The sequence below is a fragment of the Lepidothrix coronata genome, unplaced genomic scaffold (assembly GCF_001604755.1).
Source record: "Lepidothrix coronata isolate B3197 unplaced genomic scaffold, Lepidothrix_coronata-1.0 Scaffold10, whole genome shotgun sequence".
In the NCBI taxonomy this organism is placed as follows: domain Eukaryota; kingdom Metazoa; phylum Chordata; class Aves; order Passeriformes; family Pipridae; genus Lepidothrix; species Lepidothrix coronata.
Genome location: NW_016690190.1, coordinates 8,455,058 through 8,468,714, shown reverse-complemented (window position 1 = coordinate 8,468,714; position 13,657 = coordinate 8,455,058). Strand labels below are relative to the sequence as shown.

General features: G+C 42.1%; 1 protein-coding gene across 1 annotated transcript; it reads left to right on the top strand.

Annotated features, from left to right (window-relative positions):
• The first annotated feature begins 461 nt into the window (after positions 1–461).
• Positions 462–12,239, top strand: ATP6V1E1 (ATPase H+ transporting V1 subunit E1). Its single transcript, XM_017804896.1, has 9 exons — positions 462–655; positions 4,128–4,193; positions 5,675–5,784; positions 6,261–6,327; positions 8,142–8,231; positions 9,529–9,597; positions 9,994–10,088; positions 10,920–11,007; positions 11,611–12,239. The coding sequence occupies exons 1-9, from the start codon at positions 623–625 to the stop codon at positions 11,671–11,673; spliced, it is 681 nt and encodes a 226-aa protein (XP_017660385.1). The 5' UTR covers positions 462–622; the 3' UTR covers positions 11,674–12,239.
• The last annotated feature ends 1,418 nt before the right edge of the window (positions 12,240–13,657 follow it).

Sequence of the window (13,657 nt, the reverse complement as noted above, 5' to 3'; positions counted from 1 at the left end):
GCTGGAAAGGGTGATGAGGGGTCTGAAGCATCTCTCTTATTGAGGAAAGACTGCAGGAGTCGCGCATGTTTAGTCTGGAGAAGAGAAGGCTGACAGGGGATCTCATCAGTGCACGTAACTATCCTCAGGGTGGGTGCCAAGAGGATGGTGCCAGGCCCTTTTCCGTGGTGCCCAGCGACAGGGCTGGGGGAGCAGTGTCCGCAAACTTAAACACAGGAAGCTTCCACCTCAACACGAGGAAGAACCTCTTTACGTTGCGGGCGGCAGAGCCCTGGCACAGGCTGCCGGGGGAGGGCGCGGAGCCTCCTTCCGTGGAGCCACTCCGAGCCGTTCCAAGCCATTCCAAACCATTCCAGAGCCCACCCGGGAGCGGCCCCGGCGGGCCCCGCCCCGCCACGCACGGCGGCGTGACGTCACGCGGTGCGCGGGTCGCCATTGGCCCGCGGGAGGGGGGTGGGCGGGGCTCGCGGCCGCCTGACCCGACCCGGATGTGATTCCGCTCCGGGCACCGACGGCACCGGGCGCGTCCTCGGACACCGCCACTGTCACCGCCACCGTCACTGTCACCGCCACCGTCACTGTCACCGCCACTGTCACCGCCACCGCCGCAGACACCGCCGCCATGGCGCTCAGCGATGCCGACGTGCAGAAGCAGGTAGGCCCGCGGGGCCTCAGCCGTGGGGAGCGCGAGCAGGAGCGGCCCCGGCCCCCGCGGCGGCGGCTGGTTCGGGCTTTGGGGGTGTGAAATCGTGTGTCCTGCTCTGCGAGGGGGAGCCGGGCGCTCCTCTGGGAAAGGAGGAAGGGGAGGAGAAGTCTCTGAACAAACTGGTTTATTCCGTGAAGCGTTTTGGCGACGTTTTGTGCCAGGTTATAAGGAAAGGGTTCACGAGCAGGCTGTTTGCTGTCTGCGGGGTTTAGCTGCACTTCAAGGCACATAAACACACGGCCCTAGACAAGTGCCGGCTTTTTAGATGCTGCGGTAGATGTTTAGAGGCCGGGGCCGATCTCTTCTGCCCTGAGAGGACTGGAGGAAATGGCCTTAAGCTGAGACAGGGGAGATTCAGAAGATATTAGAAGGAAAAAAAATTCGTTTTTAGGGTAGTCAGGCATTGGAATAGGTTTCCCGGGGAGGTGGTGGAGTCACCATCCCTGAAAGTGCTCAAGAGGCATCTGGGTGACACATTTTAATGGTTTAGTGGTTTAGGGGCTGCAGGGGTAGTCCTGGGTTCATGGTTGGGCTGAGTGATCTCAAAGGTCTCTTCCAACCTCCCTTCTATGATTCTCTAAGGACTTTCCATCTCTCTTTTGCTTGTAGCTGTCCTACATCCACTTGGCTGTACCTCAGCCTTTGGGTGGGATGTGTGGTGTTCTTGAATGCCTTTTTCACGTCTAAGCAGAGTGGGGCAGCCTGGCCTTGGCTTGAAATGGAAACTTACAGCCCTGCAGTAAGTCTGACTGCAGACACCTCCTCCCGGGGCAGGACAGCCTGTCCCTGTTGACAGTAAACACTGCCCCCGCCTAAAAAAGCTGCTTTTAGCTGGTTTGGAAATGCTGTGCCGTGTTAAAGGCTGCACGGATCCAGTCAGCACTGGTCTGTGGGGTTTCCTACAGGTGATGAGCAGATCAGGCAAGTTCCCTTTGTCCTTTGCATCACAAGTACTTCGTGTCTCACTTTCTCATTCAGTAAACATGGTCTCTTGGCAAGGAAGCATCGCATTGAAAGTAAAATCAATGGGTTGCCTTCCTCCTAAAGGAGACTTGTAACATTGCATTTTATCCACAAAGCTTGTTTGTTTTTTTCCTGCCTCTTCCATGAAGAGAATAAAAATAAATCTGGATTTAGGGGTGGCCTTGCTCAGCCATGATGGACCTGAACTTCAAAGGTTAGTTCAGGCTCTGGTGATGTACTAAACGTGACATTCTCATAGCATTTCAGATCTGCAGCTTTCCTGTCAATGCTCTACACTCCTGAGCCTTGGATGATCCTGTTGACTGGAAAGAGGAATGCTGATGATATGGCAGTCCTGAATGTGTATAAATCTGGCAAGAACTTGCCAACTGACCCTCTTACCTACTCGCCATGGCGCTTTCAATAATTTTCACTTTGAAAATCATCTCTAATTAAGGATTTTTCCCGTTGATAGATTTGTTTGCTCTATTCTGTCAGAGGTGTTTAATAGTTTGTTCCATCTAGTTATTTCTAGCTACAGCCAGTCTAACATCTAGAACTTCCTATGGAAAGGATAATCACAATACTGCTGATAGGCAAACCCTCTCTTCCCTTCTGTAGGAAATAATACTTTTAAATTAATATCTCATTTCAAAATAGATTTTTTGTTAGTGTTATTAAAAGTAATCCTATTTGTAGATGTGAAAATCTCACTGTGGACCTCTTTTCATGTCTATAAAAAGCAAAAAAGGATTTCAGTACAGCAGCATTTGAAGGAAGTGACACTGTTCAGTCTTACCATACCAGGGGCAGTGAGTTCTGTATTAGCTTACTTCCATCTTGTTCCTTTTCTGTATGCAGAGGATGTTTCTTGAACACCTAGAATTGTTAGAAGTACTTTTCCAAAATCCAGAAACCAAACCACGATAGAGGAAGTGACTCAGTAATGTGAGGGTTGCTGCTGTTGTACAAAAGTTCTTAGTCTCCTTCAACAATAGGCTATTCAGCAAAATAATTTCCTTACTTTATGTGCCTCTCTTGTCCTTTCTGAAGTGCAGGGTGGAAAACTGATGCTGTAGGTAGACACACACTTTAAAGTGTTGCAAACTGGAATTAGAAGAAAAATTGCTGATTTGATTTGAGGATGTGGATATTACTGTTCACTTCTTCCACTGCACGTGTTTAAAATCTTCCACTTGTTGGTTCACTTCTGTTTTCTCCTCTCTGTGGGCATAGTGCTGTTCTGCACCTTGGCTCAGTGCTCAACTTGGCACCTTCCTAATCTCTTTAAAATATTACATTTTAACATGAGATTCTGTAAGTAGAATCTTTTGTGTGAGTTTACTCAGAGTGGGTTGTCTGCAAAACGTGTCTCAGCACTAAGTGCAAGCAAAAAGCCGGTAGTTTTTTGTGGTCTGCTCCATCTGCCCCTGGAAATGGATGTACCCCCTTCCCAGCTGCAGTTTGTGTGGTCATGAGTCCTTATGGTTTGCCCCACAATGGGATCCTGACCTTAGGCCTGGTCACAGAAAGGCATGTGATAGATAAGAAGAGCTCAGTATAATTGCTTTCCTTGTCTTTAAGATGCTGGACCTGTGGTTTATAGTGTTTTGAGGTGGCTTCAGAAGTATTCTCCAAGTGGAATATATTGGTGCATACCAGGCTCTGAAGCAGCATGTGATATGCTTGATGTGGTCTGGATCAACTAGCACTGCTGCCTCTGTCTCCTTCCCCAGCTCCTCCAAACTGACATGCAACTACTTTGTAAAGTCATTTTGTAGCAGCATTTTTTAATGACCCTGTAGATCTTTACAGAATTTATTATGGTTTTTTTTCAGGAAAGATTTCTCAGGTATTTGAAGGAACTTCTGGTTGCACAGATCTGACCAGAGTGGTCAGTAGCCCTTTGCTTTGCTTCACTGGTCACTGAGTGTGGAAGGCCCAGGTTCATTCAGATGCCATCTCTGTTAGTCTTCTCTGTTTCATGTAAATGTCATAACAAACACACTCATTTTGCTGCGTGAGGATTTTTGAATATTTTTTTTAACTAAACCCCGGAGGCCAAAATGTTGGTCTCATTAGTGAAGAATGAAAAACACCCAGCCTCACATTTATACAAATTTACTTTTGGGTTGGTTGGGTTTTTTTTGTGTGGTTGGGTTTGGTTGGTTGGGTTTTTTTGTATGGTTGCATATCTGAGGAACATTCTTCTAGTGATAGCCATTGAAACACCATTATGTAGAATTACTGGGAAAAATAATTTTCTTGTAGTCAATGCTAAAATAAACTGACTCTTTGGCCTGCATGCTCAATTTAACTTTGTTTGCAAACAACATTATATGAATTAGTAAATGGATATGGAAGGGCCTGCTGTACAAATGAGAAATATATATACCTACTTCCTCTAGTCAAAGTGCTTTCCTACACAAAATATTTTCTTTCCTCTCTCTTGTCACAGATCAAGCATATGATGGCTTTCATTGAGCAGGAAGCCAATGAAAAGGCTGAAGAAATAGATGCAAAGGTAAAAATGGAAGTTCACTGTCAGTAAGTGCAAAAGGAAAACTGCATCTGGCATCCTGTTTTGATAGTTGCAGTCAGAGCAGGCCTAGAACACCTTTGTAAGCTACAGCTGATTTCATGTTTAGTTATTACATAGCAAAAAATGGTTTGCCAAATAAAGTTAACATTTCTTAACTTTTGACAGATGAAAACAGGTTGGAGCTATATTTTGGCCTAAGTTTCCTTAGTGGTTCTCAGATAAAAATTCATCCATGTGGAAGTTCACTCCTTTTTTTTAAGCAATCAGGAGGTCTGAGTGATAATGTGACTGGATTGGATTAAGTGAAACACTTTCCCCACCTCCTGTACATAACTTGATATCACTGAGGATTGAAGGAGTTCTCTTCGTAACTATTAATTCTGCTGAGGTTTGTGCTAACAATTATAGTATTGTTTTATTGTAACTATTTATAATATTGCACAAGAACTCATACATGTCCCAAAATGCTAAAAGATGAAAGTTAGACTGGTTGGATTATGTTGGTGAAAGTTTGTTTGTAACCAGGTTCATAACTGTACCTAAAACTGCGTAGACAGCTGCAGTCTTAATTCTAGATGTGATTCAGTAGGATCCTGGGGGAACTAAACCATCAGTTCATGTTTAAGGCTTGTGTTGAATTACTTGCAGAATTCTTCACTTAGGTTAAGCCACAAGAGACCAAGTTTAATATTAATCAGGTGACAGAGTGTAGATGTTTACTAAAGAAGGATTAATGGTGCCTTACAGCCCTAACAGTGTGCATTGTACCACTACAGAAACACCTTGTTGGTATTGGACTCAGCATATGCATTACTAGTAATATTTAATCTCCCTTAAACATTCAGATCTACACAAATATTTAATCAGCACCAAAGCAGGTATTCCTGAGGATCTGCAAACAGAAGTCAAAGGTTGGGATTGGATTCTCAGGTATAAATAGGGAAGTTTTCCATGTGTTTTCACGTGCTGCCTGGCTAGGCTTTACACAAAAGTAACATCTATACTGTTACTCTCCCTGTGTAAGAATTATTTAAAGTAATGACGTTTGTGGACACTGAGGGTTGGGTACCTTGTTTTAGGTAGAATCTTTTGTAGCCAGAAAAGAGACCAATTCTGTAAAAACAAATCAGAGCTGAAGCTAAAATGAGTTTCGTGTAACAGTATATAATACATAAATTTGGTAATTTTGTGCCTGAGGAATAAATGCTGCAAGGAAACATGCCTCAGTCAGTTAATAAAATAAGCATTATCTTGGTGAGCAAGGTTCTAGTTTAGCAGAACACATCTTGTACTCACTCTGACTTGAGGACTGGTTGAAATGTTTTATTTTATGTGGAACCATAAATTGTATCATCCTATCTTGTCTGTGAATGCGCTCTGATAGAATGGCTGTCACATTTTGGTTCTGTTTCTTTCAGCCCATGGAATCAATTTCCACTTCAGTTATTTAATTTTTACTGTAGGCAGAAGAAGAATTCAACATTGAGAAGGGTCGCCTTGTTCAGACACAGAGGCTGAAAATCATGGAGTATTATGAAAAGAAGGAGAAGCAAATAGAACAGCAAAAGAAAATGTAAGTTGCTTAGGTTAGATGGCTGACTTCAAAGCCTGACCTCTCATTTTATTGCTAATTTTATACAAAATTCTTTTTCCCTGGCAAACAGGCAAACGGATGATATATTTAATTCTGAGTTTCTAGGGTTTTTTTCTGGAGAGAAATTGTCAGAGCTGAGCTACAATAGTGTAACTTTTAGGAAGAGCAATGAAAGGATCCTTCATGTTTCTTTATGTACTTAATTTCTGGAAATCTGCCCTGGTCTGTTACATTGGGACAAATGATCATGTCAGGTTTATTTTGGGTGGGTCTTTACTTAAGGACAGAGTTCTGCATTTTAATCATTTGTACAGGTTCAGAAACAGATTCAAACAGGTGAACAGGCTTCATTATTAAATGTTGTAGTATTGTTATCTTTAAGGTGTACAGATAAATGTTGCAGTTCTTCTGTCAAAGGCTGATGGATTGATAAATGTATATCATTCAACTTGCAGTCAGATGTCCAACCTGATGAATCAAGCAAGACTGAAGGTCCTCAAGGCAAGGGATGACCTTATTGCAGTGAGTATCTCTCCAGTAAATACACAGAGGCTCTATTTATGCCGTGTGTAAGGAAATGTAACAATTCTCTAAAGAAAAATAGGATTTGGGAGTGAGTGACGTTTGCTTCAACATACGAAAGTGGCTTTCCAAGCTGCTCCTAAAAGGCATTAAGGATTTAGTCCAGATTTGCTGATCTACTTTAGCTTATTTTCACTGTTTTTATTACGTGTTCCTTTAGGAAAATACAATTGTTCCTGTTCCCAGGAACCTTGCAGGCACTGTTGTATCTGTCGTTTGCACAACAGCTTGTTTCTTTAAAGAGCAGGAGCTCTCTCTTGCACGGCTGGTAGAAGTTTGAGGTTCTCTTTGCCCGAAGCAACGTTTCTGTGTTAAAGCTGCCGTGGTGTAAGCAAGGAGGCTTAAAACACCACTAACTGGGCTTTTCTGTCTCCTTCGGTGGCCCATATTACATGAAAAGCTTTGTTTCTTGTTCTAGTAGGTGACCAGTCTGTGTCTTGACTTACAGGGTGAGTGATCGTTTATCAGAGCAGGCTAAGTTTGGGCTTAGGTCGGGCTTACTGTGTTTGTTTTACACCACGTGCAGTGTGTTCTCACTCTGCTCATTGTGCTGCGTTCCCACGCCTGTCTTAGAGACAGTTCCTGCTCTGCTAGGTGGGGCTGTTGAGCTGTTGGAAAAGCCGAGAGACCTGTGGAAGTCAAAAATAAAAGCTAATGGATAAAGGATAATGTTCAAGTTGATTCTACCATGAAAAAGGGGAGTTAGCAGAAGAAAATCACCAGTTTATTGACTCTTTAAACCGAGTTTCAAACTTTAGATTGTATTCACAGAGAGAGGAAGGTGGGTAGCTGAAGAGCTAATTCTATTGTGATAGTCTCTGCTGGGTAATCTCTTCCTCATTTATCTGCTGACTCAACCTCATGCTTCTGAGTAATTCTAAACACTCTTCCTCATTTTAAGACATTTAAAATCACATGCTGCTCACTCTTTCTTCCCTTATCAGATCTTTGGCTTCTTTCGTGAAGAGAGATGAGCAGTTCCAGAAATGCTGTGTTCCTCTAGGGAGGGCAGTGTAACTAGGTTTGACCATGGCATTAAATTGTGATAATGTTATATCCTCACAGTGATTGTGTAACCCTGCACTCTTCTTCTAAATGCCATGAGGCAGGACAGTAGGGAAGGGTTTATACCAAATCATGGTTTCTTTATCTGAAGTAATTATGATGGTTCAGTTCTAGGAGCTGTGTTTGAGGTGACTCAAATTTCTTAAAAATTCAATCCCATCCAGTATTGATTTGTCAAATAAAGATAGTCAAGACCAACTTCTTCAAATTAAAAAATAAACTCTCTCTTTCAAATCTTGACTTGCATTTGCTTACAATTAAAAAATACCTAACCTGAATATTATTTGCTAGAAAGATAGATTAGGTTTCTTTGTTTGACCATAAAGCTGAAAAATTTGTTTAGACAACTTTATTAGTTTACATGAAGCATTTATTTACAACGTATTTAGTCTGTCTGAATTAATGCTGCAGGTACTATCCTTTTACTACTGAGCTCTCCCTTTTTCATGAGAAAGGAGTTATTGTCAGATTTTAATGAGTTCAGATCAGGGCAGGAAGAAGGGAAGTGTTTGGAGAGGATAGTGTGCCATGCACAGAGATGAAGGTCTAGCTTGGATGAACACCAGCTGGAGTGTACATTTACGTGTTGGCAGGGTGTGATAGCTATAATAGAAGTACAGAAAGTTGGTAGGCACGAAACCAAATGCCAAACAGATGGGCTCTGCTGATCTGATTTCTTCTGAATGTAGGATTTGCTGAATGAGGCCAAGCAGAGACTTGCCAAGGTGGTGAAGGATACTGCCAGGTACCAGACACTGCTGGATGGACTAGTTCTACAGGTAAATATTTAAATTGTAGAACACAGATCACTGCTGCCCTATCCCCCTAAGTTTCTTTTGTCAGAAATAACCCACTGGAAATTACAGTTGTATTGGAGTCTAGATCAAATGTTGCTGGGTGATCTTTGGGTTTTAAACATCAATTCAATATGTTTCAGGCTTGGATTCTGAACAGAAGAGGTTGCAGCTTATTTTGAGGGGTAGAACCTGATATACCAAGCAGCAGTTCCATTGTAGCAATAATTGCAGATGTGCACACATACACTGTAACATGCACATTTTAGGCTGCACACATTAAGGTCCTGTAGTAATTAGCTGGATCAAATGCACCTTTGACAAAGGCTGTTTCTCCAAACCCAGAATTTAGTAGTTATCCGCTTCTAAAGTCCTTTGGGTGTTTGAGACTTAATAAGCCCTGGCTTTGACAAATTTGCTGTAGTATGGCATGTGCCTGTGAGAGGCATATGAGGTAGAAATCAAAGCTTTGCTTACCTAGAAGAACGTCCTCAAGCCCCAGAAATTAACTGCCAAAAATCCAACAGGCATTGGCCAGGTCAGTCCTGCGGGCCCTGGTGCCACCTCCTGGTACGGGTTGGTCCTGTTTCTGTGAACTCCCAGGAGCCACCCACGAGCTCTCCTGTCACAGTTGGATGGCTGAGTTTTCTCAGCAGTGTCTATTACCAGCTTGTGCCTCCAATTTAGTGGGTTTCCTTGCCACACTCAGATCTGGTATTGCTGTACATCAAACAAACCTGTCCTTCTCTTGCGAACTGGCCACGTTTGTCTTGGCTCATTATATTTGATCCAGTGAGAGATCTGTACTCACAGTTGGACTAGATGATCATTGTAGATCTCTTCAAACTGGAACTAAACTTATTTTAATCTATTCTAGTCTCAGATATTACCACAGGAGCTGCAAGACAGGAGTTATTAGAACAGGCATCTGAAACTACTGCATGTCTTCAAGAGCTTGGCTGCATCCTCAGTCTACATAGACAGCAATGCTCCTTGTGTATACATGAACATTAACTGGCCAACACAATCCTATGATTCCATGTATAGTTGCACTTGAGTTCCAAACCCATCATCCATATTTGGGCTCTTTCCCAGGTACTGGTGCTGTCCTCACAGAATGTCTGCATGAGGTGAACTTGTGAGCGAAGAACTAAATAAAAGAGGCTGATATTTTCAGGTTCTGGGTTTCAAGTTGATCAGCTTCTTTCCTTTCTTGGGGTTAAATAATTCTAAGACAGTTAAAATGTTGACTGTATGATCCTGAAGTGGTTGTTCCCTGCAGGGATTCTACCAGCTGCTTGAGCCCAGATTAGTTGTTCGGTGCAGGAAGCCGGATCTCCCAATGGTTAAGGTAAGACACCTGGAATGGTTTGACAGTGTCCTGCTCACAAAGGCCTAGACCTGACTGCAAATATTTGCTGCTCAGATCCCTTCTGCATGACATGAAAACAAGCTTTGCTTGTTGCACTTCTGTTGTAGATACAATGCAAGAATCTAAGTGTGCTTCCAAAGTTGGGGATCATTTGCTTGCTTGGATATTACGTTGGAAACTTTATACATTGCTACAGTATTAAGAATAATAATTGGGTTTGGCTCAAAAGCCAAACTGAAATGCATTTGCTTAATTAAAAAAAAAAAAAAAGATGCCTCAATCCCTTCATTTTATTACTACAAATAATTGAGTGGTCGAACCTGAGTGGTGCAATAGCATTTGTCAGTGCTAACTGGAGGTTTATCTTCTATCTAGAGTGCAGTACAGAAGAGCATTCCTGTCTACAAAAATGCCATAAAAAGAGATGTGGATGTTCACATTGACCAAGACAACTTCCTGCCAGAAGACATGTAAGGAAAACGGGAGTGTTTTATACGCAGGACTAACATAATGCAACTTTTCAAGACGCAGCTTGTACTAGAACACTCTCAGAAAATTAAGTGTGGAACATCCTCACAGTGCCTGCTGCTGTTCTTGTGGAATTTGGCACTTCTTTGTGTTAATCAGGCACAGACTCTGCAGTTTTCTCCAGGCAAGCAGTGTCTCAGTCAGAAATGTCAGTAAAAGTTTTGTGCACCCTCCAGCCTGATTCACACAGTACTGGAGTAGAGGATAACTGCACATAGAAACTTAACCACTGGTCTTTTTAAGAGAGAGGATATGGATGTTGCTTTCTGTCTCAAGATGATGCAAACTGAGTCATAAGGTGCTGCAGGATAATCACTTGATGGGGTCTATGTCTCTTCTGTCTGCAAGGCTCTAAAGAACATGGCACAAAGCTGTATATTCTGATAGTGATCTTTGTGTATGGACCAACAAACAATTCTTTTATCACTCACCCTCATTTCCGAAATCTGGTAGCTGTCTTAATAACACAGAGTCTGAAGCTGTTTTGAAGTGACAAGTTTCATAGCTCCACTTAAGATTTAGATCATGCTGATGAGGACCCTTGCACGTGGCTGTGGGCTCTGATAACTCCAAAGGTGCTTTGCACTGCTGCTTCACTGGATCACTTTGTGCTGATTCCTGTTAACACATGATCAAAAAGTTTGCTTTTTTTAGAAATAAAAATCTGTGTATCTGACTTGCTTATAAACGCTGGTTTATGATAGTTTCTCTGCCACATTCTGTCTCTGACCCGTGGAGTTCACAGATTTTTTTTTTTTTTTGTCACTTTTTAGTGCTGGAGGTGTTGAAATCTACAATGGTGATGGTAAAATTAAGGTTTCCAATACCCTGGAAAGTCGACTGGACCTTGTAGCCCAGCAGGTGAGTTTCTCTAACAACTGAGGTGAACAAAGTACAATTAACTAGTTTGGTCTTGTAATTAAATCCTCCTGTTTCCAGTGTGTCACAATAATGCATGGGATCAGATTTCAACGTGGATGACAAAAGTTATTTTTTAATAGAAAGGACTAAATTACCTACTGTTTGTGCTTGTCTGCAACAAACATGGCTTTCCCCAGAATGATCCCTTTTGAATTAAGCTTGAGCATAAAACTCTATAAATTATGATACTGAAAGACTTGGTATGACTACACTGCAGTCAGGATGCTGAAATTCTGAGGCTACCTTGAATTACTGAAGCAAGCTTGGGACCAGAAACTTTGGCTGAGACCTATTAAATTCTAGTGCAAAAAAAAAAAAGCCACTGAACTAGCTCTGGCATCTATTTCTTATGCTGCAGTACAGGCAGTCCTTCCAGTCTAGAGAGAAGCAGGCAATGTGTGATCTGATAAAGACTTCAGAAAGCTCAAATGAAATGACTTGTTAATTTTGAAGCCTAGCCTGGCTATCCCACGGTGCCTGCAGGAGGAACATACAGGAATTGTATTGCCCATTGCATGGAACTGATGTGCTCTTTCTCCACAGATGATGCCAGAAATCAGAGTGGCTCTCTTTGGTGCTAATGCCAACAGGAAGTTTTTGGACTAAACCTCTATGAGAGAAGGTGGGATCTGTTCCACTGCCATACTGAAGGGGATGCAAAAGCATCTGCTAATTTGAAATCTTGAAATATAACATTACTGTGTCATCCAATATCTGTTCTTCAATGGAATAATTTTGCATACCTGCTGTGCTTAGCCTCTCTACTTGTGGTTAGAATGTATTGCTCAAAGGATGTGAAGACATACATATTCATCCAGAAGTGGCACTAGGAAATGGAGGCATTTGGGCTCTTGGCTTTCCTTACACTGTTGTGACACTATAAAGACAAGTGGTCCATTTAGGGTCACTTTGTTTGCTTTGGCCACATCTCTTTCAAGTTGTCTGATCTGTGAAGTAAATCACTGTGCTGGCAAATTTGCTTTTATTTGCTGCTGGCAAATCCCTTTTCAGTTGAGGTCTTCAGTGTTACAGAGGGCATGTATTCCTTCCCAAGGTAGTAGTTTAATTCATGTTACTTGGTCAGGCATTTCTTGTTCTGTATATGTGATTTAAAATAAAAAGCCTGAGCCTGTAAAATTCTATTTATTAAAATAAAAATGCGTGTGTGTGTATATGGAGTTCCCTGTCGCTTCTCTCTGGGGCAGCAACCTTTGAAGAGTGGGATTGTGTGAGTAAGGACTTACTACATGAGCTGTGTGTGTTAACTGTTCTGTGAAGCCAGAACTCGAGTGCACAGAGTGGTGTCAAGCTATTTGCTGGAATAGCGTTGGATGGCAGGCAAGGCTTTTGAATAGGACTCCAGGATGCCCGTCATTCTCCCTGAAAAATGGGTCAGAAGTTTTGCTCCCTCAGTCTTTTTTCACAAGAGGGAACTACAGTAACACGACTGTGCTGCTCAGATAAAACAAATGCAATCCATTTCCAGTCACAGGTTTGTCGCTTCTGTGCAGGAGATCCAAACCATAACCCTGTAGTAATTAAGTTTCAGGACCTGAGGGACAGCAGCTGACTCTGTTGCAAGTGTTCTCTCTATTGTTACAGTAACTATTAATTTAATTAACAGTAGCATAACTATAATAATTACTAAATCTGTTAAGTTTTGCTATTTACTTCTCCTTTGCTTCTGCTGTGGTGACCAGTATTGTCTCCACATTTTATGGTGTAGGACAGAAAAATTCTTGGGGTGACTTTCCATGTTACAAACCTCTGCCAGAATACTTGACTCTCTGCCTAGTGCTCGATTCTGAAACTTCTTTTGTGGCAGTAAGAAGCTGATGAATTACTGCTTGAGTGTGTTTTGAAATCATCTTCTCTTAAGTGTTGCAGTGAATCAGGAATAGTAGGAGTTTTACATTGTGCCATGAAGAATACTTGAAAGCTGCAGCAACGCTGCTTTATGTGGTGTTTTTAACCTGAGGCCCTTTCTTCTCAAGCTGAGTTGTGTGCCCTCATGTAAAGTGGGCTCTAAATGCTGGATGAGCCTTTTACTGCCTCATTTCTCTCAAATGGAGATTGACTGCTAAGAAAATCCTGGATCCAAACTTATTTAATTCATGTCTAGAAGAAATGCTTTAAATTTACTCTTAGAAAATGAGATTCTTTAACAAGGTTGGGGTTTTTTTTTTGTTTTACTGCCCCTTACTGTTGCGTTTAGGTGCCAGTTCTTGTTTTCCCACATAGATGGTTTGTGACATTTATTCCTTTAGTGCTTTGCTTTTTAATACATGTTTCTGTGACTGGGCAATAAGTGTATCTGGATTAAAGTCCCACCCTTTCTAGGTTTTGGATAAGTGTTACAGCTTTAATCTTTGCAACAGTGATCCAGCTTCCTGACTAAGCTTTGGGCTCTGGTTTTGTGACACACCTGCAGGAAAGGAAAATCTTCACATATTCGTGCTTAACTGTGTTGTTTCTTGGTTCAAAGAGTACTTTTTGAAGCAGATTTGTTTCCTGTCTGGAGATGGCTCATCAATAGGCTATCTGCCAGTGCTTTGAAAAAGCAGTTGAACTTACTTGGGTCCTTATTTGC

Coding starts and splice junctions, on each gene's coding strand:
- ATP6V1E1 (XM_017804896.1), top strand. CDS start 623: ATGGCGCTCAGCGATGCCGACGTGCAGAAGCAG. Junction 4,194..5,674: donor CTGAAGAAATAGATGCAAAG/GTAAAAATGGAA, acceptor TTTTTACTGTAG/GCAGAAGAAGAATTCAACAT. Junction 9,598..9,993: donor CGGATCTCCCAATGGTTAAG/GTAAGACACCTG, acceptor TCTTCTATCTAG/AGTGCAGTACAGAAGAGCAT.